At 46.9% G+C, this 27,875-nt stretch overlaps 5 protein-coding genes and 1 long non-coding RNA gene across 7 annotated transcripts; 4 read left to right on the top strand and 2 right to left on the bottom strand.

Moving 5' to 3' along the window:
* The first annotated feature begins 1,183 nt into the window (after nt 1-1,183).
* LOC136355788 (uncharacterized) lies at nt 1,184-4,963 on the top strand. Its single transcript, XR_010740174.1, has 5 exons — nt 1,184-1,542; nt 3,457-3,725; nt 3,812-3,989; nt 4,396-4,471; nt 4,564-4,963. It is a non-coding gene; the product is annotated as an uncharacterized lncRNA (long non-coding RNA).
* A 1,681-nt stretch (nt 4,964-6,644) lies between these two features.
* On the bottom strand, nt 6,645-8,696 carry LOC4332004 (probable protein phosphatase 2C 29). Its single transcript, NM_001417357.1, has 3 exons — nt 8,228-8,696; nt 7,736-8,127; nt 6,645-7,550 (listed from the first exon to the last, which is right to left on the bottom strand). Exons 1-3 carry the CDS (start codon nt 8,511-8,513, stop codon nt 7,050-7,052), a joined length of 1,179 nt encoding a protein of 392 aa, NP_001404286.1. The 5' UTR covers nt 8,514-8,696; the 3' UTR covers nt 6,645-7,049.
* A 4,981-nt stretch (nt 8,697-13,677) lies between these two features.
* LOC4332003 (casein kinase II subunit alpha-2-like) lies at nt 13,678-18,394 on the top strand. Its single transcript, XM_015772950.3, has 10 exons — nt 13,678-13,993; nt 14,851-14,980; nt 15,453-15,647; nt 16,474-16,631; nt 17,065-17,155; nt 17,278-17,343; nt 17,479-17,561; nt 17,666-17,729; nt 17,830-17,898; nt 18,032-18,394. The coding sequence occupies exons 1-10, from the start codon at nt 13,908-13,910 to the stop codon at nt 18,086-18,088; spliced, it is 999 nt and encodes a 332-aa protein (XP_015628436.1). The 5' UTR covers nt 13,678-13,907; the 3' UTR covers nt 18,089-18,394.
* Nucleotides 18,395-18,925: 531 nt separating this feature from the next.
* On the top strand, nt 18,926-20,975 carry LOC9266128 (large ribosomal subunit protein mL43). Its single transcript, XM_015772275.3, has 4 exons — nt 18,926-19,007; nt 19,085-19,222; nt 19,804-19,910; nt 20,607-20,975. Exons 2-4 carry the CDS (start codon nt 19,143-19,145, stop codon nt 20,777-20,779), a joined length of 360 nt encoding a protein of 119 aa, XP_015627761.1. The 5' UTR covers nt 18,926-19,007; nt 19,085-19,142; the 3' UTR covers nt 20,780-20,975.
* Nucleotides 20,976-21,598: 623 nt separating this feature from the next.
* Nucleotides 21,599-24,545, top strand: LOC4332002 (uncharacterized). Of its 2 annotated transcripts, none has more exons than XM_015772274.3 (5): nt 21,599-21,761; nt 21,860-22,016; nt 22,503-23,150; nt 23,254-23,384; nt 23,943-24,545. In XM_015772274.3, exons 1-5 carry the CDS (start codon nt 21,685-21,687, stop codon nt 23,977-23,979), a joined length of 1,050 nt encoding a protein of 349 aa, XP_015627760.1. In that variant the 5' UTR covers nt 21,599-21,684; the 3' UTR covers nt 23,980-24,545. The 2 variants fall into 2 exon arrangements, with proteins under 2 accessions (XP_015627760.1, XP_015627759.1); XM_015772273.3 differs by having other exon boundaries at nt 23,254-23,437.
* Nucleotides 24,546-24,611: 66 nt separating this feature from the next.
* On the bottom strand, nt 24,612-27,338 carry LOC107275341 (disease resistance protein RPS2). The gene has a single exon (XM_015773984.3). The coding sequence runs from the start codon at nt 27,336-27,338 to the stop codon at nt 24,612-24,614; it is 2,727 nt and encodes a 908-aa protein (XP_015629470.1).
* Nucleotides 27,339-27,875: the final 537 nt, after the last annotated feature.

Below are 27,875 nucleotides of genomic sequence, written 5' to 3'. Positions count from 1 at the left end.
TGGGATGGGATGAACCCATTTTTAGGGGTGTTTGGTTCAGGGGTGAGTGGGATGGGTTGGTCCCTACAGAGGAATATTCCTCTCAGATCCGGGACCAATCGGTCCGGCCAAAACTGGCGGACGAACTCGTCCCACCTGGGACGAGCGACGGCGTGAAACCGCCGCTTTGCTCGCGCGCTCTTCCTCGGGAGACGGCGGCGGGCTCGGCGACGGCGGCGGTGGGCTCGGCAACGGCGGCGGTGGGGGGCTCGGCGACGGCGGCGGTAGATGGCTCGGGCGACGGTGGCGGCGGTGGGCTCGACGACGGCGGCGGCGGCGGCCTCGACGACAGCGGCGGCGGGGGACTCGGTGGTGGCGGATCCATTGGTGGGGAGGGCGGCGGCGGCGGATCCGGTGGTGTGGAGGGCGGCGGCGGCGGATCCGGCGATGGGGAAGGTTGTGGCGACGGATCCGGAGGCGGGGAACTCGGCGGCGGGCCGACCGTGTGTGGTCGAGCTTCTCCGCCCGCCCGACCACGATGGTGGCCGTGCTCGCCCTCCTCTCCACCGGCCTCTCCCTCTCCCTCTCCCGCGCGGACCTCGCCGCCGTCATCGTCGCTGAGCCGCGGCTGCTCTACGCGAAGGCCGACCGTGCGTCGTCGCGCTTCTCCGCCCGCCCGACCGCGATGGTGGTCGTGCTCGCCCTCCTCTCCACCGGCCTCTCCCTCTCCCTCTCCCGCGCGGACCTCGCCGCCGTCGTCATCGCCGAGCCGCGGCTGCTCTGCGCGAAGGCCGACACCATCGCCGCCAGTGCTCGGTTGGGTCATCCCGTCCGTCGTCGTCGCCGAGCCCACCGCCGCCGACGTCGCCCGAGCCCGCCGCCGCCGCTGTCGCCCGAGCCGTCTACCGCCGCCGTCGCCGAGCCCCCCGCAGCCGCTCATCGACGCCATCAAGGAGGCCGGTGGCGACCACGTCCGGAGGTGCGGGCAGAGGCGGCGTCGGCCATGGTTGTTGCAAACGGCGTTGTTGGTGGTTGCAAATGGCGCTCATCCCATCCCTCCCTCGTTCCTTGAACCAAACAAAAAACTGGGATCGTCCTATTCTACAAACCAAACATCCGAATGGAATCATCCCAATCCTCAAATCGGGGATGGTTTCATCCCATCCCACCTAGTCCCAGAACCAAACACACGCTAGGCGAACCAATTGACGTGGCTGGCACCATCTCGACATCCACGGCTCCTCCCTTCCTAAAATCCCCAAATCTTGCGGAGTGAGGCCCGGCCGTCGCCGCCGCTGCCGCCTTCTTGCGGAGTGATTCCTTCGTCCCGTACACGGGCACGCGCATCTGTCGTCGTCGCCGCCTCCGCCGTCATTGTGGTCTTCCTTTCTTTCTTCCCGCTCCTCTTTTTCGAGCCGACGGCGAGTGGCCTCCCCGTCGATGGGTTGCTTCCCGGCGGTACCCTCTCTCGCCCTCTCGCGAACCCTTCCATCTTCAGCGCCAGCGGTGACCTCGCCTCCTATCGGCTCAGTGGATCCCCAATCGTTGCCTCCTCTTCCGCAGGTACGACGACGTCTGCACCTCTTATTTTCCCTCTTTCCTCTTCTGTGCCTTTTGTGCTTAGCTTTTGGTTCGATTCCCTGTTCCTTGCATTGCTCTAAGGACCTAAGCTTTTATGTATTTCAGGGATGTTAAATTTAAGTATAATTTTGTTATGCTTGACGAAATGGCAGGATGAGATGTGTGTGTTGACAGAAAACACGAGGCCTGGGAGATTTGCTTAACTCCAGTGCAGGTTCAAAACTCGCCTTCGGGTGTATGAGCGTGCCAATTGATTTGATCCTGCAATCAACAAGAAATAGAACAAAGAAACCGCAATTAATCCTATAAATGATAGCCGATCGGCTAGGTGCCGATGACATATCATTTATTTCAAGCCGATGTCATGCGTACATCGATCAGCAAATATCAATAAGCAAATCAGAACTAAATCTACTCGATCGGCTGTAGATATTAATGATATATAATCCTTATATCGATATATACTTAAATCAAGTGATTGGGATAGATCGGTCGCCTTGCCGAGACAGTATAAATCACTTAGATCGAAATATATATTAATAGTGGGATTATATACATTTATAGCATAGCCGATCAAATGGATCTAGCATGTATCGGCTAATACTCCGATACCACTCTATATTAAGATGTTAAAGCAAGTAGAATATACCAAACAGAAGCCTAATATACCTAGATGCGACAAGATCCTAACATAAAGGGCAGATTTAACATATAGATTAAGCATATGGAATAAAAGTAGTTAAATCAGATAAGATCGGCTGAAACTCCGATACTACCCTAATCGGCAACCAGAAAGCAGGCTAGAGATTGCAAATCTAAGCACGACTTAATAGATCAAACTCAACTGATGCAACATTAAGTATGAAAAGAAGAACAATGTCTAGACAATCAAGCCGCTGGAAGTTTCATAGAGTGGTAGATATATCACATAATCTAAGTTAACATCATTGTCTAACCTAATCGGTTGCCTTCCATTAACAGATGTTAGCCGGTTATAGGTTAGATAGAGATATTATCGAAGATTATGTGAGATATATGATAACTCGACGAATTATATAGACAAGATTAGAGTATCATAAAGATGGAAGCACTAATCCTGAGAATATAAATCGTCATGACAAGTTTTACCTCTTGTTGAAGATCGAAACCGATGCAGCTCAACCCGAGAGCACGAACTCGTCGAAAAGTAAAGCAAAAAGGGTGGCGATGCGCCGAGATTGTATTGGATGTGTGTCCTTTTTTTTTACATAGGGCTCGGGTCTACTTATACCCGAGAATTACAAGATACGTCCATAACGGACACGACTATTATCTCTAACAAACTCTAAGATACCATAAGTCTTTACGGCAGACTTTTGCCCAAACATATCTCTAAGGAAATTATACAGAATATCCTAATTAATAGATACGATTGCCTTCCCAAGACTCTATCCATGCGTGGCAATCATCTTTGAAGCACATCAACTTGAACCCGACGACATACGCCGAGTCATATTATCGGAATCGGCTGTATCGGCTAGCCCCGTCCGACTCGAACTCTGCCGACCTGACCTTAGCCGATTTGGACTGCAGCCGATTCTTACTCTGTTTCCGCAACGATCTTCATTTTGGATTCCACTTCGATCTGATCTTCACCTTCGATGCCCATAGTGATAGAATTTACCAAATTTGGTTGTTAACAGTGTGACATTTCTCAAACCGCTGCCACACTATGGTCTGGCTAGCCGCTTTGATTTCCTTCTCCACCAGGCTAGGTATGCTTTTACTTTTCCTTCAGTAAAGTAATTATTCGTTCATTGTGTTGTTATACAACATTTGTTTCCACCGCATTCCCTGTGTCCTACCATGGTTGGGAGATTATGTTCTCTAATTTTGTTCAATGCTAACCATGACCAGCTGATCTTGATGTGCCCACGTTGTCTCCCTGGCCATGGCCCACTGTCTCATGCTTTCATGCATTACTGGTGGTGGTGGTTCTGTTTTGTTGGTGAGAGTACGTAAGATGGAGCCACTCAATGATGTTGGGAACGATAGGAAGCCCTCAATAGGCCAATACCACACAATTTTATGATCTACAAATTTGTTTTTTCACTGAAGCTCAGAGGGAGCAAAAGTGGTGCTCTGTTCGACGGTGGGTAGCTGTTGAGGTGCATTGCCAGGAGCAGGTTGATTCTTTGTAGTTATTGCAAATCAGCAAATTCACAGCTTATACTATTAAAATGATGTTCTGCATGTACTTCTTTTGCTGCAGTTCTCTCTGTCTATTTGTTTGCTGCTGAGAAGGGATTTGCAATGGTAGCTTGGTTAAACAATGTGGTACTGTAATCTGGCAGGATCTCAGCTTGGCGTGTTTCCTATATGTTCATCCATTGTTCTTGCAGTTAGACGAGCGGATTTCCATGCCAATTTGTATTAAAGATGCCATCTTGGTATGCTAATTTGAATGCCGAACTCCTACTCCTTACTTATTGGAGGTCTTTGGAGGTAATTCAGTTGCTGTGATGAGCTTCTTTCAGTTACAATTTGTTGTCTGCTCCTCTTTCTCTTTCATATCCTTTTTTAAAATGGGGATCTCTTCCCTGCTATGGGCTTCATCTGCATTAAAAGTAGAAACTTTGAGCGCAGGTGTTCTGACCAATTTCAAGTTAAACGGTGAAGCTTTTGGGAGCACTTTTTTTAGGGAAACCTTTTGGAAGCATGTCCTAATTAGAATCTTGGATAGCAAAACTGTAGCCTTTATATCTTAACAGTTTCTATAGCCTCATTCTGCTGCTCTTGCTTTTTGTATACTCACTCAAGATGGTTTGTTTCCTTTCCTATTTCCACTTTTGGCAGGTTGGTTTATAATCCATCAATAATCATTACCAAAGACAAGCATAGAATAATTGAGTAATTCGTAAATAGAGGACAGGTAAAACTAAATGTTCTTCTCATTGCTTTCTTATCAGATTGATAATTAGTATATGTTCTTAAACAAGGGATATGTTCTAATATCTTTTTCAGGCTAAACGTTATTATCTTCATATCCTGGTATTGCACTTGCCAAATATAGTTGGTGGAAACCCCAGCTTTTTGTGGCTTTGTGCACCCTGATCAGAGCATTAATAGAGAGTAATGCATGGTATGCCATTTTTTATTTCTTTAATTATACCTGCTCATAAAAACAATTGTAAAATACCTGTTTAAGCAGCATTTCAGTTCCAAATTAAGTGCATGATTTTAGAGGTCTTCAGCATCAGTAAATGTTTTGATTTTATCTTAGTGCTGATGATGGATGATAGTGTTCTTGTGCTAGGCTTTTAGTGTTTATGTTAAATCAAATGATGTCAAACTTATTGAACAAATTATTTCCCAATGTACCACGGAAATTAAATGGCACCAGCAGGTAACTATAGAGTTTGTGTTTTTTCTTAGTGCTGGTCACATGGACAGATAGCATTTGTTTCCATTGATTCATGGGGAATCAAAGTATTAAATTGGTGGTTATCAGTTTATTTTTATGATGCATTAGTGCATATAGCACCCATGTAGCAAAGCGATCAACATATATTCAGGTTGAAACTCTTCGAAGAAAGGCAACCGCAATGACTTCTACAATTTCAATTAATAGACGTTCAGCTTTGCGACAGGATGAAAGCAGTTCGCTCTAGATAGGGATAAAGCTTGGAAAAATTTATGCCTTCCATTTGTCCTGAAAGAAGAAAGCTCTTCAAGCAGGTAGTTGTTTACATCATGTAACTTGGGGAAGGAAATGCTACACAACCATCCAAACAATAACCATTGTTTTATCCATATCTACCTCATGTAGTATGTTTATTGCAGTGCTGCCAATATAAGCAATAGTGCTATGTGATGTCCAACCGACACACTAGCTCATTTATCCGTGTAAATATTAACCGTTCACTATATATTTTTATCATTCTTTAATACATGCCATTCAACAAGACCTGATTATATCAAGATTTTAATTATAGTCTTATTACTGGAACATGAGCAATCTTCCTAGCTCACCGCAGCGAAGCGCGGGGGTACCGGCTAGTTATTCTGATATTTTCAGGCTAAACTCGTGATGGTGTGATTTTGGCGTAAACCGGTACCAACAACTAGCAATTTAATGCATGATTGTCTCCCGGTAACTGTTGTCGAGAGGGAAATAAAATGACTTGCAAGAACAAGTCACATGGAAACAACAAACTGACACGCCCCATTGGTTTTGTCAGGTCGCCTTGTAGCTGGAGTCAAAGTCAAGTTGATCATAAGCAAATGCAATTATGCTAGTAGTAAAGTTTCTAACCACCTGCGATGACCTGCAATGAAGTGATTCAGAAGTCAAAAGCCAAAAACCAGAATGAGAGACCTGGACTCAGGACTCAAAACACATGGTCATTTGGTCAAGCTACAGCTAAAAACTACGCCATCACCTCTGTATCAGATTCTTCAGAAACTTCAGGATTGAAAAGCAGTAGGAATTCCCGAATCATTCGTGTTCACTGTTTTTTGTATAATAAGGATTCCATTCCTATTCAGATTAAAAAGAAAAAAAATGCCATTTGGACAGTCCTACGCGTTATAGCACTAGTGTACTTTTGACTTGCGTTTGAACCCGGTAGACTATGGTTCTTCGTTGAATGGATCAGCAACCGCAATTGCAGAACTGGAAATTTGCTTTCGCTTTCACGGCTCAGCTAACTTGGAAACTATCCAACCCACTACCAAGAAATCTTCAAAGCACTTGCTTGACAAATATCTTTTTCATCTACCATTTCTTCGCAGATATCTTTTTCATCTCTACAAATAAATGCAGTTTGGAAGAGAGGACAGCACCCATGTTGACCGGTGAAGTCACAGCTCACAAGTGTTGGTTGAACCGATCCAAGATTGTGGCTGCCCTCTTATCCTCAAAATTTCATGCAAAATTTCAGCAAGACTATATGACTCATGTTTTGCCGCTGATGAGTGATGACGGTGTTGCATGCATGCACAGTGGACTTCGTTGAGCTTCTCGATCTGAATTTTGTGAATTGTGAGACCCAATGTCTGCTTTGGTTGGCTTGGCTGCATTCAAGAACACTAACAGAACAGATGGAGTAACAAATTTGGATGCCTCTCTCCAATGGAGAAGCTTGAGCAACTTGTTATGTTTAGAATTTACAAGACACGACACTACTACAGTACTACTACTGTCTACTCTTCACAACTAAATTACACGTAGTTCTCTCCGATGAAGTGGTTGCAGCATTATTTCTAGAAAACCAACCAAAACAAATTGAATTTTGAAGCTTTGAACCAGAAAACGATTTGAGGGTGATGAACACCAGACCTGCGTGGCAACTGGCAACTTAAAAAACCAAACCTTTCTGGCTGAAACGGCCAATTTCGCGCCAAATGCAAACCTCGATTTGGGGAGCAAATTAAAGAACCAAGAACAGTCGTATGTACGTACACACACCACCGGCGGCGGCTGGAATTGAAGCTCCGGCCGCCGTCGATCAACGGAGCACTGGCCTGGTCGGGTCCTCCCGGTCGTCGGGGCTGAGGGAGAAGACGTCGACGGGGCCGTCGGTGCCGTCGATCTCGTCGCCGCGGCCGGCCTTGCCGCGGCACTTGTCGAGGAAGAGCACGACGACGGTGATGTCGTCGTGGAAGTGCCTCCTCTGCCCCTTCTCGATCGTCCTGATCCTCTCGTACTTCACGTCCTTCTTCCTCGCCGCCTCCAGCTGCGCCGCCCTGACCAGCCTCATCGCCACGCCCCGTCTCGGGCTCCCGGCCACGATCGCCACCGCCGCCTCGTCGGTGAGCTGCTCCCACAGCCCGTCCGACGCGAAGATCACGAACTGGTCCCCTGGCCTCAGCTTCCTCGTCTTGATCGTCGGCACCGCGCTCATCACCGGTCGCCGCAGCGGGAACGGGCAGATCGTCTGCTGCAGCATCGGGTTGCTCTTGCATATCTCCGGCTTCTTCAGGTACACGTCGCCGATCGACCTCGACACCTGCATATGCATCGATCAGCAGCTTGATCTTGCGAGAAAGAAAGAAAGAATCGATGATTCGATGTTTGGTTGATTAGTGGTTATGATCTTTCTAGGTTATAATCTCGTAATTTTTCTTCTGCTATATCAATAGAATTTCGCACCGGAATCGTTAAAAAAAAAAGATGTTTGGTTGATTATATTACCTGGATGATTCCTTTGATGCGCCAGACGCCATGGGTGTTGAGGACGATGTGGGAGTCGTCGGGGTGTAGCTCTTTGAGCTCGCGGCGGACGTCCTCGTCGGCGACGTTGTGGTCCCTGGAGAGGCGCTCGGGAACCACCCTGTTCTTGCCCTTGCGGCCGTGGGCGGCGCCGGCGGCAGAGCGGCGGCCGAGCACGGCGCGGGAGTCGCCGAGGTTGGCGACGTAGAGCGTGCCGTCCTCGATGGCGCCGACGAGGCAGCACGAGCCGACGGACAGGATCCTCGGCTGCGACGGCCACGACCTCTGCACCGACGCCACGAACTCCTCCTCCGTCTCGCCGAACGCCTTCTCGAGCACCTCCGCCGAGATGCCGCCGCTCTGCGCCGCGAACTCTGCACGACGAAATCGATCGATACATCTCTCTTTATTGCTAATTTACTCGTACTGCGCGTTTGATCAGGATGGATGAGGAAGTGAATCAGTGATCGAGACCTTGGATGAGGGAGAAGAGGCGCTTGTTGACGAACCGCGCCGCCTCGGGGCCGCCGTGGCCGTCGTACACGCCGACGAGCGTCGCCGCCGGGGAGACGAACACCTGCGCCTGGTCCTCCAGCGCCTCGTTCGCCTGCGCCACGGCCACGGAGTAGTCCCCCGACGCGTGCGCCTTCAGGGCCACGTCCCACACCAGCCCATCCCCCACGCTCCCACCACCACCACCTCCTCCGCCGCCGCGACAGCAGCAGCAGCAGCACGGCAGCCACCGCCGCAGCGCCCCCATGGCGTGCGTGGGTGCGTGCGTACGCTCGGCTCAGTCGTGGGTCGTCGTGGCAGGGTTTTTCTGCCCGTTTGTTCGTCGCGCGAACCGTGAAGTGTGTGTGTGGAGTGAAAGTGAGGGGGAGCGTGTCCGTCGCGCGTGGTGGTGGTGGCGTGTGTATAGGCGGGGAGAGGGGCGATGTGGTGGGGCGCGTGTTTACCGGTCGGTCGGGCTAGGCTAAAGCCTAAAGGTTAGCCGCGGGAGCACGGCACGACGCGGGGGCGCGGGGGAGGAGACGCGGGACTAACGGTAGGGGAGACGCGTTTGTTAGCTACCCAAAGCTAGGAGCGCCGTATAGGTGGAAATGGAATATAGGTTGAAATCATTTTTCTGCCGTTTATATAATTCTGGACCTGCATAAATTGAAGTCCTTTCAACATTACTACTCCCTCCGTTTTAAAATATTGCACACCGTTAATTTTTTAATACGTGTTTGACCATTCATCTTATTTAAAAAATTTAAGCAATTATTTATTCTTTTCATATCATTTAATTCATTGTTAAATATACTTTCATGTACACATATAGTTTTACATATTTCATAATTTTTTTTAATATAAGACGAACAGTCAAACATATATTAAAAAGTCAACAGTGTCAAATATTTTGAAACAGAGGGAGTATATTGCTAATTTTTTATTGAGAAATACAATACAAACACAGACTCACCCATATAAACACATACACATATCCTACCTGGGACCCCTATAAGCACCTTCGAAAAACTGAGCCGCCAGTATATCTTGGTTCCACCACGAGGAAACTAACCAGTTGAGTTACGTTCACTTCGCAACTATATTGCTATTGATATTGAAAAAAATACATTATTTCATTTGTTTACATTATAAATCGTTTTGAATTTTTTAGAGTTAAACTTCAAAAAGTTTAACCAAATTTATAGAAAAATATAGTAATATTTATAACACTAAATTGATTCCATTAAATCTAACATATTGAATATATGTTGATAGTTTCTTTGTTTTGTATTAAAAATATTGCTATATATTTCTGTAAACTTATTACAACCTTAAAAATAATTTTACGATCCTTAAGGAGCTACACGAGGTACCACTTTTTCTTTTATACTATGAGGTACCAAATTTTATACTAAATATTTATATCTTATGGTATCTCCTCAACCGTAGAATTGCTCTAAAAAATTAAAATGACTTATAATATGTACTATCTCCGTTTCAGCTTATAAGACTTTCTATCATTGTCCACATTCATATGAATGTTAACGAACCTAGGCACACATATATATCTAGATTCATTAATATATATATGAATATGTACAATACTAAAAAGTCTTATAATATGAAACGGAGGAAGTAACTATGATCTGTTTATGACCGATCCATTTTCGAAAAGATGATACCGCCGTTTTCTTCCGCGGGAGCGCGAAGGGGAGAGGGCGAACTCTGAACCGGCGGAAGCAGATCCGAGTGAACGTGCGACTTGTACGGGATCAGCTGGGGTTGATATCGGGAAGGGCATATCTGGACCTGGTTGACCAACGTATCTAGACTAGACTCTAGTACGAGTAGCACGGAACGGGAGAACGATTTGCTTACGATCACGCGTTTTCCTTTGCTTTCGCAGTTTGCAGTGTGCGCATGTTGTGAAAACGAGCAAAAAGAGGGATGCCGCGGTATGAACGATTTTTGGAAACAAACCTTTATTACAGCAATTATAATAGTGAGCTATAAGATTACTATAAACTTATGTGGAGGAGAGATGTAACAAAAAAAAAGTCAAAGGTATTGACTCTCATGCAAAAGCTAGCTTAACACAAGCTCCAAAACAAAAATAATAAATGTATAAGTGAGAGATAGAGATAGGAGAAGAAAATTGTAGCCAACTTTATAACTAATTTATTATATGTGTTGGCTATAAAATAAGCTAATAGTAGATAGTGAGCTCTACTATTATCCTTGCTCTTACGCGATTATATATATGCTATAATTGCTGTTTCTTTGAGAGGGAGAGGACAGTTGCTGGATCGGTTTTGACCATTAGAGAGTTTTGACCAGTGTTGGAATTAGACTATTAGTGTACGGCCATTTCTGGTAGGCCCTCTAGAGTCTGGTCCAATCCTCAGGCCCAAGAGAATTTGGCCCAGCCGAGAAAGGAAATCCAAACTCACGTAAGGTGTTTTTCGACGGGAAAAAGTATACTTCGACTCTCCCAACTATCGCCCAAGTATGATTCATATCCTCCAACCATAAAACCGAGTATATCGACTCCTCCAACTATTAAAACCATGCAAACAATATTTCTCGGTGGTTTTGGCTGACGTGGCGTCTACGTGGCGGTCTTAACCAAGTCTTTGTCCTACGTGACGCTCACGTGGCATTAGAATAAAAATAAAAAAAATATGTGGGACCCATATGTCATTCGAAAAAAAAATTGTGGGACCCACATGTCATCATCCCTCCTCCTCTCTCTCCCTCCGGCCTCTCTCTTCTCGGGACGACGGCGGTGGGGAGAGGCAGCGGCAGCGGTGGGGAGCGGCGGCGGCGGCTGTGGCGGTGGGGGAAGAGGCAGTGGGGAGCGGCGACGGCGGCGGTGCGGAGTGGCAGCGGTGGTGGCGGCGGGGAGCGGCGGCTGCGGCGATGTGGAGGAGAGGAGGAGGAGGAGGACGGCGTGCTTCATGCTTCGGGGAGGAGCTGGTCTGCTGGTGCTTCGGCCGCTCCCGACCGCCGCCGCCGCTCCCGACTGCCTCGTCCCCACCACCATCGCTGCTACTCCCGACCGCCCCGCGGCCGCTCCCCACTGCCACCGTTGCCGCTCCCCACCGCCGCCGCCGCCACCGTCCCCACTGACACCACCACCGCCGCTGCTCCCTACCGTCGTCGTCCCGAGAAGAGAGAGGCCGGAGGGAGAGAGAGAGGGGGAGGAAGAAGAGAAGGAGAGGGAGGATGACATGTGGGTCCCACAATGCCTTTTTTTCCTTGCGAATGACATATGGGTCCCATATATTTGTTTTATTTTTATTTTTATTTTATTCTAATGCCACGTAAGCGTCACGTACGACAAAGACTTGGTCAAGACTACCACGTAGGCGCCACGTCAGCCAAAACAATCTCCAAAATCATTGAGAGATATTGTTTGTACCGGTTTTAATAGTTGAAGGAGTCGATATAGCTGGTTTTATAGTTAGTGGATATGAATCGTACTCGGGTGATAGTCGAGGGAATCGAAGTATACTTTTTCCTTTTCGGCGCTGGCACTGTACTGGGCCTCCAGCTAGGTTGCGTCGAGTGGTCCAGGTGTTAAGGCCTTAAGCCCAAAAACTGATGGAGGCCCACAATTAACAAAGTGATGACGTGACGGTACACAGACTCATTATCTTTCCATTTTGTTGGCAAAATGAAAATGCGTTACATTGTTCAGTAGCAGTACATTGAGGATTCAATGATGAAGATTTTTCCGTTCAAAAAAAATGATGAAGATTTTGGTAACGGCAAATTCAAAGATGTTTTTGTTTTATAAAGAGTATATAAAAGAGTTGCAGCCAATTACCATAAACAACTTTTGAATACTACCTCCGGTCTAAAGTATAAGGCAGTGTTTGGCTAATGGGATAATAAAGTAATTTCCTACCCACAAAAATACATCTTTAAATCCTAACCATTCATTCTCCTTCTTCTATTTAATCAAAACCCTTCATCAATTTCTCAATCCCAATCCCACCATTCATTTCCCATTATCCAAACATACCTAAAGGATTTTGCCAATAGGTTGAGATCAAGTATATGTATACAACCAAACATGAGAAATATAAAACATTGCCCAAGAATACATCGGATGAATGGAGGATCTACAATATACATCTCCAATGAGTTTTGGAATCCAGTTCGACCTCCGGAGACAGCATTGACTTCAAATGGACCTAGTGTCTTCATGCCAACTCCGATTCGGGTGATGTTAGACTTGATGGAAAGCTTATCTCGTCACCTTTCAAACGCATCCGGTTTCATATACAAATTCATTCCGAGTAAACGGAAATTGTCAAAACAAGACAATGTTGTTGCTGAAACCGAACTTGGTACTTGGACCTTGTAATACACTAGGCCCACCTCCACGAATTAGCACTAAACCTTTGATCTATTTTCTTCTATAAATGTCTATGTACACCCTCTAGAACAATTGAGTTTTGTTTAATTGAATTTTGCCAAGTGTCATTCACTTGTCTCTTGTCCTCGCTTGATTAGTCGGCGACTATAAATTTAGAGCCCCTAATAATTGGTGTGTTGATTTGCCGGGTCGATTAGATCTACCACTTCAATCGTAACTATTCCTTTGTGTTTAATCCCCTATTCGCAATATTTAGATTGCATCTTATTTTGTTCTTGCAGTGTTTTCTCGTTTGCATTGTAGGGATCATCAACCGCATGTTACGGTTGTTACGACATCATTTATGGTGTAGCGATTTCACAGCGTTCTGGACTTGTTCTGGTTGGTAGCCACGTCGCAAACGTTGCACTCGATTAAAGCGAGAGTTATCCCCTATTCGCAATATTTAGATTGCATTTTATTTTGTTCTTGCAGTGTTCTCTCGTTTGCATTGTAGGGATCATCAACCGCACGTTACGGTTGGTACGACATCATTTGTGGTCTAGCGATTGCACGGCGTTCTGGACTTGTTCTGGTTGGTAGCCACGTCGCAAACGTTGCACTTGATCAAAGCGAGAGTTATCCCATTTCTAGAATATCGGGCCACGAGAGAGAAGCATCATAAGTGCTGGATTCCGATCTTAGCTATACGACATCTTTCGTTAAAATTTAAATTTAAATTCTTCAACACCATTCAAAGTCTACCCGGAATCTACTTTCATCCAATCTCGAAACCTTGAAGTTTCGTAGTTTTCAACCGGTTAGCTAAAACCTGGTTCCAATTACTGCAATCAGAAATAACCTACAATCCTACAATCCTTTTACGTGTTCGGGAAAAAAAAACAGACAACTCGTTGCTGCAGGAGCTGTGCACGCATCTCTTGTTCAGAAACCGGCGTGCTGCGCGATGGCGCACACCCCCTTTTTCAGCGGGAAACCGCCAAAACAACCCGCTCCCCTCGCCGTGACCTGATATGATATAGCGACCCCGTCGCGTTCCGACCCGACCAGAGCACCCGACCCCACCCAGAAGAAGGAAAAAAAAAATCCGATCGGGCCTCGCCGCGCGCGCCGGCCACCGCCACCGCCACCGCTACCACGAGCGCCATACTCCCCTCCCTCCTCGCCACCGTCGGCTCCCTCGCCACAGGCGCCGTCGCGGCGCTCGCGGCGGCGGGGGCGCACGCGGGGTCCCTCCCCCGCGCCCGCTCGGTGGCGTCGGTAGCGGCGGCGGCGGCCATGTCGACGGCCCGCGTCTACGCCGACGTGAACGTGCACCGCCCCAGGGAGTACTGGGACTACGAGGCCCTCGCCGTCGAATGGGGGTAAGAACTGATTCCTTCCCACCTACGCCTCGCCGTGCTACCGTGTGATTGTCCCCCCCCCCCCCCCCCCCACTCGTGTCGTCGTCGCCTAGAATAACGTAGCGATGCGAGATGATTGCATCTGTGACTGTGTGTGTGTTGCTGGAGGGTTGGGGATAGATCGTACGATTGAACTGCGGAGATTGTGCGAGCTGCGAACTAGCTGTTGTCGATCGGTGTGTTGTTCGGCAGTGGTATCGCTCGATGTGGCTATTGGGTCTGGTCATCATCGTGTTGCCAATTTAGAGTTGGACCTTCTGTTTTTGATACTGTATATTTCGAAACCTTTGTTACCAAGCTATGATCATACAATTCCTTTCATCTCGGTGATAGTTTGAAGTTTGACAGGAAGGATTAGTTGCTAAAGTTTTCCTAATTGTAGTTGGGGAGGTATATATATATTAGTTGAACAAATGGGCACTGTTCTTCAATACTATTGATGGCCTTTTTTTTTGGTGGGTCATCTGACTAGATTTATCATGTGAGCTGTGTGTGCATTGAGGGAACTACATTCTACACTACTAAAATCACTCACAAATATATTCATTGAGGGAAACCATTTTATCTCAATGTATGGCCAGAGGAGGTTTTGGTGAAATAAACTAGATTTGCACCAACCAATATGCCTAACTGGATAATAGACAGCATTTACATGACCATATATTGTTATCATGATTAAAAAATGTTCTTCTACCTTGCTAATATCTATTTGACTGTTTTAATTGACAACTTGGGGGAATGTGAAGTAAAAAAAAATCAAACTATTTATTTTCTTTTAGTTATGCTCTGTTACCAATGGATTGTTCTTCTCCATTCAGTGAGCAGGATGATTACGAGGTTGTGCGAAAGGTAGGCAGAGGGAAATACAGTGAAGTCTTCGAAGGAATTAATGTGACAAATGATGAGCGCTGCATCATTAAAATTCTCAAGCCTGTTAAGAAAAAGAAGGTATCCTTGTTTTCTTTGAAAATTAACATATATGGATGTTCTGCTTAAATTATTCCTCGCGACACACTCAATACTTGGAACAGTTTGATGGATCAAACCTGCATTGCCTACTTCTCTAAACGCTGACTTGTTCCTTGGTTAAATCAGCTAAATTTTAACATCCTAATTCTGTTCAAGTCCATTTGTGCCATTTTCAGATTTTATGGCTGTTGGTACTTTTGAATTCAGTTACTTCATTGAATCCAGTTACTAGATTGTATGGATGGTGGTACTTAAGAAGTTAGATTATTATTAACTACAGTTTTTATTATTTAGTTTTTGTGCTCCTTTCCACTACAATGAGCGATCTCACTTTTGCTCATTTGTTGGATATTTAACCTCATATCTTTTCTTCCGAACTGTTCTCTGTTTGCTCATGTGCTTATTAGAATTCTCTGTGCTATTATATATGAGCAGTTTAATTCTTTTGCAGATAAAGAGGGAAATAAAAATTCTTCAGAACCTCTGTGGTGGTCCAAATATTGTCAAACTTCACAATATTGTCAGAGATCAACAATCAAAAACTCCAAGTTTGATATTTGAATATGTAAACAGCACAGATTTCAAAGTTCTGTATCCAACATTGACAGACTATGATATTCGATTCTACATTTATGAACTTCTTAAGGTAGCGCTTCTGTTTTAATTTAGTCATTAGTAGAAGTGTTGAAAATTTCAGCTCTTGTGATGAATATAGTTGTCAATACTTGGGTCTGATTGTTCCTATCACACCATATTAAGCTAAACTTTGCCCAAATCCATTGTGCTACAATAAGTTCACGCTTACAAATCAGTTTTTGTGCTTTAGTCTAACAATGATAGTTTGAAATATCTGTATGTACATACCCCTTCAGATGGTGACCATTGGCTATGTATGGACTTAATAACAAGCTCTTGAATTGTGCTTGTGGAGTTGTGGGTTGTGGTTGTTCCAAGTGGCATTAGCTTAACATATTTCACGATGGCATTATGGAAAGGCTATGCCTGGTAGATAGTGACTATGATGCAATTGTTGTTTATTGCAATGTTGAATGTCTTATAGAACTGTATGCATTAATCTATAAATTGATTAACTTGACTCTCTAGCATACTTAGTATTAATGCTATGGCCTACAGTAGTTTGAATTAGAGGCTGAAACAAATGTTGCAACTTTATGTTCTGCTTGATTAGTCTTGCATATATGGTCCACTTATAAAGTTTGTTTCTTTCATGTCAGACGGTAACATAGAAAGTCTACCTAATTGTTTATGTGAATGTACTGATAACAAAAAGGATATGTGGTAATTACAGAACATTCTATTATATTCTTATTTAGTTACTAGTTTCAATAATCTCCCTTCTATGGCTTCCGTTATTCAGTTGGGCTTGTTCGGTGTTCGTCGATTTAGTAGCCAGGACTTATTTCTAATCTCCTGTTATCTTTTTTCTAAATTCCGTCCTGCTTACCTTCCAGGCATTGGATTACTGTCATTCTCAAGGAATTATGCACCGCGATGTCAAGCCTCACAATGTTATGATTGACCATGAACTCCGCAAGCTTCGCTTAATTGATTGGGGACTTGCTGAGTTTTATTTTCCAGAGAAAGAGTACAATGTTCGGGTTGCCTCAAGGCAAGTTCATAAAATATGCCTTCATGATTCTGTAGCTCCGTCAATTGATGGTGTCCTGTTTATTTAAATGTTTACCCCATCCTATTAACCCCAAGAAGATATCTAAATTTCCATTATAGAACATTATTTATAGAGTGCTTGGGACTAGTTTAGCTTCCTATTAGTTTCATATTCATATTTATGGATTATCGTTTGTTATTTCAATAAAAAATATCTGAAGTGACATAGCCTTATGCCATCGCTTGTTACCTTTATTCTGCATAATATTTGTTAGCAAAATAATTATTTTGAATTTGCTAATTTTATGGATAAGCAGAATCCATCCTCTGTTACCAGTGTTATAGCAAATTTATTGGTTTTAGAAGACTATATAAGTTTTCTTATATTTGAAAATGTGGATAGTTTTATCTGCAAACTTATTTTCTTTATCCAGATACTTCAAAGGGCCTGAATTGCTGGTTGACTTCCAAAGTTATGACTACTCTTTAGACATGTGGAGCCTTGGCTGTATGTTTGCTGGAATGGTGTGTTTGCCCTCCTATGATTATAAAATAACCTATCAAAATTGCCATGGCCTTACTTCTGTAAATTACTTGCGTATAGAAAGATAGCAACTGTTATGCTTTATTTACTGTTTTTGATGCAGATATTTCGCAAGGAACCATTCTTCTATGGCCACGATAACCATGACCAGCTTGTCAAAATAGCCAAGGTTTGCTACAGTTCACATAGACGCATGCGCATGTGTTTATGCTGAGCATTTGCACTTGTATCTGTATATGTCTGCTCTGCTTTCTGCCTGAAAATATTGCAGGCATTAGCATATTGATGAACTATACCTGAGCAGGTTCTAGGTACAGACCAGCTTAATGCTTACCTGAATAAATACAGGATTGCACTTGATCCCCAGCTTGAGGCTCTGATTGGGAGGTATTACCTCGTAGAATATTTGTTCTGATGCTTTCACTTCATATCACATTTTGGATTAGTAAAAAAAAAATTACTTGATACATTTGTTGTTGCTCTACACACAGGCATACCAGGAAACCTTGGTCTAAGTTTATAAATCCAGAAAATAGGCATCTTGTCTCTCCAGAGGTTATATGCATTTCCTTCTCGTCCTATGATTTTTCTTTTCCATATCCCATTTCCCTCTATCAGGAGTACAGGACTAAACGTCGCACCAATCTTTGTGCAGGCTATTGATTTTCTTGATAAACTTATTCGCTTCGACCACCATGACAGGCTGACCGCTCGTGAAGCTATGGTTGGTTCCTGTCAAGCTATTCATTCACAGGCTTAACTTGCTGTTGGTCGAGCATATGTATTGCAAACAGTTTGTTGGCCTGGACCCTGGATCGCAAGTCTGTAACATATGCTGCTTTTTGTCTCCCCTGCAGGCGCATCCCTACTTTGAACAAGTGAGGGCAGCAGAAGACTGCAGAATGAGAACGTAACATGAACGGAACGCCATCTGCTGCTGTTGGATTGCACTGGAAATCTGTTGCAGATTTGCTCCTTTGTTTTATTCTATTCTACTGAGGCAACGCAAAAGTTGTAGCATGTTGCGCCTTAGGTCCGCTTGCTGCTGAGCGGTGCCTAACATCCTTAAATTTTGAAACACATCATAAAGTGCCGAGTCTATAAATCAGATTATCAGAGATAATCTCTTTTCAAAAAAGATTCAGAGATAATGTTTATTTGCATCATTCCATGCGCTCATGACTGGTATGCACAGTACCAGCCAGTTCATTTCGGGAAAACTTCAAGCGACAGCACGGAATCGTCCACTTAAAAACAGAGAAAATCCAAGAAATACTATTGATAATAAACACCAAAATCTAAGAAATTTCATTGACAAATGCAAGTTTCATAATATGCCATCGTATAAGCAATTTTGTCTTAGAAATGATATCACCGTTAGGGTTCTTACCATCCCGCATCGTTAAATACACTATTTATTCTATAATCTATAGCACCTAAGGGAGAACTACTAACGGAACCCTATTGATGATGATATTTTTTTTTGGACAAAGTCACTTCTAAAATGATGCTACTACTATTTCATAGAACTCGTACTCGTTGGTAACAATTCCTTGGAACAAGTGCTTGTCAATGATTTTTTTGGATTTTCTCTAAATAATTGTACAGAATCGTTAGGATACATTATATCTGTACAGCCCATGGCCCAAAGCCCAAAGCCCTAGGCTAGTGGATAAAATGGGCCTGGTCTTAGCCCGGCCTACCGAGGCCCAGCTCCACTCTTTGCATCTCCCGCTGGGCTAAACCCTAGCAACGAAGCGTATCCCCTCCTACCGTCGTCTCCTCCTCCGTTCGCCGTCTCCTCCCCCAACTCGCGCGCCGGCGGCGAGCAAGGTAAGGACTGATCGATTGGCTTCGTCCGCTTGCATCCTCGTCTTCCTCATCCGGGGTCTCCGAATTTCCGCGTGCAGCGAAGCGGAGTCCCCGTGTAGCTCCCGGTTTGGATCGACCCCGGCGGCGGCGGCAGGGATGGCGCTGAGGGGCGTTTGGCAGCTGCAGAAGCTCGTGGTGAACTACTGCGATTGGGGAGGGAGCAGCAGGGGGATCAGGTATAGCTCTCATCCGTGATGATACTACGGGCCTCCTAGATGATCTGGTCCGGATTTCCTTTGTTGCCGGGAATTGATTTAGATCCGGGAACTGTTCTTTTTGTCTTCGATTACCCCGAGTAGTCTTTGCTGTGCGTCGGAGATAGGTTTGCACTTTCGTTCAATTCTTTGTGGATAAAGCATAACGAAGGGCTATACATACATATTGCCCTGGTGGGAAAATGTTCAATTGTTGCAAGTTAAATTGATGTGCATTTATCATACCGAGACATGAGAGAAATCAGAGCTAGACATTAGGCAGTTTGGTCACAATTAGAGCCAATTATAAGCTGCTCGTTGCCACGTTAGGATCATGGCCGACATTCGAGAACTTGTTTTTTTCTGGACAGTAATTTTCACATTATATCCTCTCTTTGTGTATATCAATATGCTATAATTCAAGTATTACTTGTATGATTTCCCAGCTTACACATTTGGAAGTTGTCATTTTGCCAATACTTGTGTTGTTGGAAGTTGATGTCTGAACAATTAGATATTTTAATTTGGTTGCTCCTTCATGAAAATGATTTTTGGAATTGCAGGGCTTTTATGGAGGCGCATCTTCCAGCTTTTAAGGAAAAGAACCCCCACTTAGAGGTGGTGACAGAGTTAGTCCGTGGACAGCATCCTAACCTGAAGGGCATTTACAGTAAGATCTTCTCCCTTGTTTTCCAACCATTGTAAAATTACCAGGAACTCTATAGGAGCCTTATTGCTGTTACTGATAAGGATATCACTTTCTGGTACTGAATTACATCTTTGAGTCCATTCTGAGTAAAATGCCATACTATAGGAGTAGTTGTCTACCCAAAGTCTCGCCTGTTTGACAAGATGCAAAACATCAGTAGGCCGCTGTCTTATCTGTGAATTGATGACCGGACATTGGGTCATTGGTTTAAACACATCATTATGGTTGTACTATGTGATTTTTCTCCGAAGGAACCTTGTTAAGAGGCCTGTAATTTGAGGAATGCATTTTGACCACAATTAGTACACCCATCTTGGATGAATGGGTGCCCTTGTGGATAACTGCATTCCATGAGTTTTCATAATCTCATCCACCTTTGGATTGTTTCAATCCAAAGAATGAGGTTAATCCCATTGCAATAACCAAACAAATTTTTATTGGTCACATGTTCCCGTTCTAATAACCAAACAGGATCATGTAGGATCTGATAAGACTCTAGGAATGAGGGTATTCTTTGAACCAAACAGCCATACTGTTTTTCTTGTTCCATTATTAATGTTTCTTCATGGTTGTGTTTACATGGCTACAACAAATTCGTTTTTGAGAAAAACGAAGCTTATGACATTCAGTTTTCTAATCAACATTCTTCTTGTGCAGAAAATCATAATGAGCGAGTTGTTTGTGTCCGAAATTTAGCGCCCGAGGACATACTATTGCAAGCTACCAGGCTAAGGAATTCTCTGGGCAGGAAAGTGGTGAAGCTGAGAACCAGACACGTAACAAAGCGCCCCAGTGTTCAGGGAACATGGACGACAGAACTGAAGATGTGATCATGTGAGTTGACCAGTTGGGTTCTCAGACAAGCTGCTGATGTTCTTTGATGTCGTGATTGCAGAACTGTTTTCATATGCGTGTCAAGAATTAGTCAGTGCAGCTATTCGACTCACCTTTTTTTAGTGATTACAGTTCAACTTTGTCTTTTTGTTTCGTCCGGTATCTGATAATAACATGCAAACTTGGGTGTTCCTTGTTGTCGTCCGCCTGTCAAATCCTAGTCAGGGAATCTGTCTTCCATCTAATGCCTTCACTCATCCGAACCAGCAATTCGTTTGATATAGAAGGCACTGCATTGTAACAATCAAATTATCTTCAATCTGTTGGTTTACCAGGGAAAACCATAGATAGCCCTAAGCTGTCATCAGCTACAAATCTACACAATACAGAGACAGCATATGCTCATCGTGATGCAAATGTCGAACTTGGAAGATATCCATGGATCAGCAATTGCTGACCTGCTGTATGACAAGCTAAGCAAAAAAAAAACACAGCCCTTGCTTAATAAATAACGGATAAATGCTACAGCACGAGATAAAACGACACGGCGAGCACTAAGCAATAAGCCAACAAGGCAACAGCAGTCTCCAACCACGCACCTTTGCCTAAATGTTGCCAATAAAATTCAACGAAACGAGGAGCTTTCCCGTGTAGTAACGCGCAGATCAATTCCTGGTGGGATTTGCTGCTTCGCCGTTTTTCAGAGGAAAAAGCGTAAGCGTTTTGCCGTTTTCAGAGAAACCGGCAGTGAAATCCCCTCTTCTTTGCCAGTTCGCCAGTTAATAATAGGCAGCGTCCCGCGCCCTGGCCACCACGAGAAAAAACGCGAGGGAGTCTCGTCTCGTCTCGTCTCGGCCATTTCCGACTTTCCGTTGCCCTCGTCTCCCCCTTCTCGCTCGCAATGGCGACGTCGTTCGACCGCTGGGAGAAGGACCCCTTCTTCCCCGCCGCCGAGGAGGTGCAGGGATCCGCCGACCGGTGCGTTGCCGTCTCCTCCCCCGTTTTGTTTTTTTTTTCGGTTGGGGGTTCGTCGCGTTCGTATGGATCTGATGGTGATTCTCGGTGTGTCTCTGTAGCATGGAGTCGGTGTACAGGATATGGGTGCAGGACAGGAGTGGGGGCGATTCGGAGGCGGCGGCGGCGGCGGCTGCTGCTGCCGTGGGTGGAGGAGGGCTCCCTGCCGGCGAGCTCCGCCGCGAGCTGCACACTGCGCTCGGCACCGCCAAGTGGCAGGTGAATTGGTTGCTCTCTCGACATCCATTTCTCTGCTGTATACTAGCGTCTAGCCATGGCACGATCGGCGGTAATTGCTCTTCTGTGTCGTGGTGATCTGTGGTTGACGAATGCCTTTTGCCCCTAATTTTCTAAATTATTAGGATACCTAGAAACATAGTTCATTGCTTAGAGCAGGAAGACACGTAACGTGGTATGATTTGTTTGTTGTTATGAGCCACTGATGTTTGCTTCTTGAAAATCATGGTTTTTACCAATTACGAATTGTGGTAAATGAGAACTTTTTTTTTTATTATACAAAACCTGCATTTATGTAGATCATGTCATTTAAGGTGCTTTGAGCCCTAAGTGGAATGTAGTTCCCCTCCTATCTGATCTATGTGAATATGAGAAGCCAATTTGTCCCATATGTGTTAATTTCAATTTCAGGGATTTTATATTGAAAATTGATGGCAAAAGAGTCTAATAGTTGTGTTTTGTTTCTAGCTAGATGAATTGGAGCGGGCAATTAGATCAAACGACAAGGTTTTCTCAGCTGGAAAGGACACAAAAGCACGGCATGATGACTTTGTTGCGGCAATCGGTTGTCGCATACTTGAGGTTGAGAACAATTTGAAAGAATCCAATGTTGCAGAGGGAAGGGGTGCCCTAAGCTGGATTGATTTGGATGAGGATGAACGGAATGATCTTGCTACCTTCCTATCTGCAAGCTCTTTTCAACAGCGAGACAAAGTAGTTACAATTCCATCTGTTGGTGATATTGATGTGGGCAACAATGCAGCAATGGTTAAAAAGGATATGTATGCTGACAGCTCCAAGGATTCTGGCTCCGCTGAGTTGAGTTCAGCAAGAGTAAAGGAAGAAACGCATCGTGGGCACAGAAGGGCTGCTAGTGCCCATGCTGATATCGGGTCATGGACTATGTTATGTCCAAATGAGAGCGAGAGTTCTGCTGACCTACCATATGATGACAAGCACCAAGAACCTTTGCTGAAGATAGTGAAAACATGTGCACTGACGAGTGCCTTGCAATCTAAGCCTAGAACGAAGAAAAAAGGTGGATCTGTGAAATGGGCCGCTGTTGATCAACAAGATGTGGAAGAGACAATCCCTCTCAGTTCTCAGATGGGTCAGGTACAGATGGCATCCTTGAGGAGTGCAAATATTCATTGTCCAACAATGCTTTCATTTGAATACATTCTAGTTCTCTAATGCTGTAGGGCCTTTCCTTCTGTAGGGATCGGATAGATGCTTTGAAAGAAGCAAGAGTTGTGTAAGTACTTGTGATGAGAGTACATACAATAAGAAACTTTATGGTTGTCTTGGAGCCCTGCATAGACGACTGCAGAGGTCGCGATATCGAATTCGGTATGGGCGTCCTGTTCAATTAATTGTGTTAGCAGTTGCTGCCCTCTTAATATGTAAGTTTGTTAATTGTTACATGTTTGTTATTTCATTTTCATTGGACGAGCAAACAGAAAACAAAGCCTAGTATTGTCAGTTGTGGTCTTTGAATGACCAGTTAGCCTGTCAATTGACATCTTGTTCTAGTTACTGAACCACTGAGGTACTATGGATTGGTTTATTATTCAATATTTAAAGCATGGTTTACTAAATATATTTAATGTTGTGATAGTCTTATTGCACTCATCCAAAATGTTGCCTGAATAAATTATGATACAATGCTGCCATATTGTTTTCTTTTTATATTTTTCTGTTGCTCATGCATTCGCCGGTTGGTGCAACTGTCCTATACTGGCATGTTAGGTCTAACATTTTGTTTTTTTAGTGTACACACCGTTGTAACTTTTTATTGGCACTAACAATCCTGGAGTCTCTCGACTAGCCGATTTTCTCAGTTTTCTGTTACAGCCTTCTACAGTTTTTCATTTGCTATTATACCTTACGGTTTACTCTACCTTGCAGTCATGTGTGTATTCAAGAAAATTTGGTGACCTTTTGATGGGCTCATGATTTCCATAGAAGCCTCACCACAGCAGCTTGCGAGGTTCTACCATTTTTGCCTGCATAGCTCATATAACTGGTGTTGAACAGGCATCTGAGGCATGAAGAATGATCAGACTGGAGCAGCTTATCGCATTGACTGTACAGAAGTGTGCTGCATCAGGATGTCATCGGAAATGCAGTGTGCTGCCTGCATGATGCACCTCAAGATCTTGATCCTCACCATGGCCTGTTGACATATGCAACACCGTGTAGGGCCCGCTTTGGAAAGTTGGAAGAGTGGTGGAATTTCCTTTGTGAAATATATCTTCTGAACCCCTCATTCATAGCTGGTTCCATGAGAATAGGTTCTGAAGTGAAATGTGTAAGATGCTAGAACAATTGCCACACAATCAGAAGCTAGCCCGGGCTATCCGGCTCTAGAATTAGAATTTTGATGCCTCTGGCATTACGTTTGTTAGGCTATTAATTAAAGGAGCTATAAGGGGTAGCTAAATGTATTGCGATGTTTGAAACTTCTGCACTGTTCGCGTGTTATATGAAAGACTAATCTTCTTGAGTGAATCTTTCTTTCTTAAGCTTTAAGATGCTAGGAACAATGTTCAGATTCACAGCTTGGCTAACATAATCTCAAATCTCCTTCAACTTTTTTTGCAGCTCAACAGGTAGCTCTCCGAGGCTGTCGCAGCCGGCGATCTCCAGGGTCTCCAACCAAGGGAAGCTCAACGCTGCACCACCACCAATGCTGCCCATCGACGGAAGCTCCACCAGCAGCAGCCTCCTGAGGCAGCGGAACGTGCGCGTCTCCGGGTGCTCTCGTCGCTGCTCCTCGTCGTCGCCGTCAATGTCTACGACGTGAACCATCTCCGAGCAATGGCGAAGCTCCAGCTGCTCCAGGCATGGCAGCTGCACCGCCCAGCTCACGTTCCTTAGCCTGTTGCAGTGTGAGATCTTCACCCACCGGAGCGCCGGCAAGAACGCCCCGACGTCCGTCCGCGTCCACCGCACGGCCGCCAGCTCGTGCAGCTCATCGATCTCGAGCTTCCTGAGCTCCGGAAGGCGCCACCATGCGTTGTCCTCCTCGCCGGCGACAACCTCCAGCTCCTGCAGGCCGGAGCACTTGGCGACGGTGAGCTCGTGCAGGGCCTCGAGCAGGCCCAGCATGGAGGGGCGCAGCGCGACAGACGGCGCGGTCGCCGCCACCCGCGTCACGGTCAGCCGCCGTGTGCGCACGTTGTCGAGGCCGCGCAGCGCGCGTAGGCCGGCGAGCGTCGCGACGGAGATCCCGAGGGACCGGACGAACGCCGAGCTCGACCTCAGCTCGTCCAGGCTCGCTCCTCCTCCTCCTCCTCCCGCGCCGCACCACTCGGTGTACCTGCTCGGGCACACGTCGAGGACGTCCAGGCTCGGCAGCCCACGCAGCACGCCGGCGGGGAACGCCGAGAGGCGCGCCGTGTGCCGCAGCAGCAGGTGCCTGAGCTGCCGCAGCCTCCCCAGCTCCGGCGGCACGGACTCCAGCGGCGTCGACGACAGGTTCAGGTAACGCAGCGACGCGAGCGTGCCGATCTCCGGGGCGACCTCGCGGACGCCGGTGAAGGAGGCGTCCAGGTACGCGAGCGCCGGCACGCCGAGCAGGAAGCCGCCGGGGATGTCACGCAGCGCCGCGTTGTGCTGCAGCATGAGGACGGAGAGGCTCCGGCACGGGGACGACGGCGGCGGCATTGCCCGCAGCCGCTCGACCGAGCTGCGCATGGCGGACACCCGCTCCGCGTCGCGCGCGCGCTCGAAGAACTCCACTAGCTTCTGCCTCGACCGGAGGGAGACGCCGCCGGTGCACACCACCCACCTGTTCGGCGCCTTGCCGAGGTCACGGGCGATCCACAGCGCCGCGCCCCTCACGACGCCGTGCAGCTTCACCTCGCCCGTGGCGTCGCCGGGCAGCAGCAGGTTGGCCTCCTCGAGCTCGTTGAGGACGGCGAGCCCCGTGCGCACGGCCTCGTCCATCGGCAGCGACTCGCCCACCAGCCCGAGGCCGATCCAGCACTCGACGAGCTCGCCCTTGTCAATGGCGTGGCCCTCGGGCCACAGGGACGTGGCGAGGAAGCACTTCTGGAGCACGGGATGGCGCAGGTCGCCGTAGCTCTCTTGCAGCGATCGCAGCATGGCGCCTGGCTTCTCGCCGGCGTCCATCCCGGGGATCTTGGCGAGCTCCAAGTTCCTGAGCGCGGTCACCGTGCTCACCCACTCCTCTGGCTGCCTCCTGCACCTCATGGCGCCGCCGATGGCGGTGAGCACAAGCGGCAAGCCGCCGCACCTCCCGGCGACCTCCTTCGCCAAGTCCGGTATCCTCGGGTCAGCGTTGATCGTCTCGTCGCGGGCGATCTCTCTGAACAGACGCCATGAATGGTCACTGTCCAAGCATTGCATGTCAATCCTTCGCGACGAGCTCATCCTGCCGCAGACTCCCCTTGTTCGGGTGGTCATGGCGACCTTCTGCCTCCGGCGATCGTCGTGCACGAGGTGCGGGACGCCGATGTCCACCAAGTCGACAGGCTTGGTTACGCCGTCGAGCAGCAGCAAGAAGCTCGAGTCCCTGAGGACTTCAAAGATCGGACGCGCACGGTGGTCCGGCGCGCCGCCGTCCGGGAGCGCGCACAGGCCGAGCCGGTGAGCCATGGCGTCCTGCATCTTGCCCACGGCGGCGCAGTCGCCCGGCGCGTCGAGCCATATGACGTAGTCGAACTCGTGCCTCCTGTCGGGGTCCTGGACGAACACGTTGTTGATGCGTCGCAGCAGCGTGCTCTTGCCGACGCCGGCCATGCCGCAGATGGCCACGACACCGGCGTCGCGGTCGTCGAGGCACGCCAGGGCCTCCTCGAGGTAGCCCTCCATGCCGACCACCGTGGACGGCACGACCATGGCGCCGGACGACGGCCGGGGCGCCCCGGCGGCGAGGCTCCTCACCCTGTCGCACTCCCCGAGCAGCGCGGCGAGACGGTGGCGCTCGTGGCACGCGCGCCGGCTAATGGCGTAGCTCGCGAACAGGTTGAGCGAGAAGGCGCCGCCGCCGCCGCAGGAGCAACACCGGCGCTGGTACTCTCGCCGGAGCTTGGCCACCCGCTTCTCGGCGCCGTCCACCCGCGACAGCCAGTCCGTGACCTCCTCCGGCCGCCGCCGCTGCGGCAGCCTCCCCATGGAGGCCTCGAGGTCGGCCCGTATCGACGTCAGCCGTGTGAGCGCGTCGGTGACGTCCTCGACGTTCGTGCCGACGCTGCTGGCGAGGTCGATGTCGGCGAGCAGGCGGCCGGCGATGCTGCGGCTCACGGCGCCGACGACCTGCGGCACCAGCTCCGCCATGGCTTAGCTTATTTTGGTCTAGTTGCTCCAGTCCAGCGACCAACTACTGACCATGCAAGCTAAACTTTCAGCAAGTTTAAACACTTCGGTAACGGAATTCAACTGAAATTGATTGCTCTTTTTCCAGCTTGTCACTTGCCAGGCTAACTTCTCTGCTTTTTTTCCTTTTTTTTCTTTTTTTGGGTGAAATTTAGATGCCAATGCTTGCAGCTTGCATGAAGCCCGCCGAGGTGGACTTGAGGACAACGGAGACTTTGGATATAGCAGATTAGCAGATAGTATAATAGAGATGAGTGTTATAGAATGACAATCACTAACTTAAAAGAAACAAATTAGCAGGTAAACGAGCATCACCATCAGTGGGTCAACATCATATTATAGTGCATGCGGTGGTTGGTTTTGGTTTTCCTTCTCTTAGTAGCTACTATCTGGGTGGAAAACTATAGTTTACAGTTTACTGTTTACTAGCGTGGAAAACTGAGTACTCAAGTCAGGCCTGTTCTTACCTTGGAATTTCCTTCTTTTTTTAAAAAAAAG

Source organism: Oryza sativa, chromosome 3 (genome assembly GCF_034140825.1).
Source record: "Oryza sativa Japonica Group chromosome 3, ASM3414082v1".
NCBI classification, from domain to species: Eukaryota; Viridiplantae; Streptophyta; class Magnoliopsida; order Poales; family Poaceae; genus Oryza; species Oryza sativa.
Note: the sequence above shows the minus strand (reverse complement) of the source record. Positions and strands in the feature narration are given on the sequence as shown.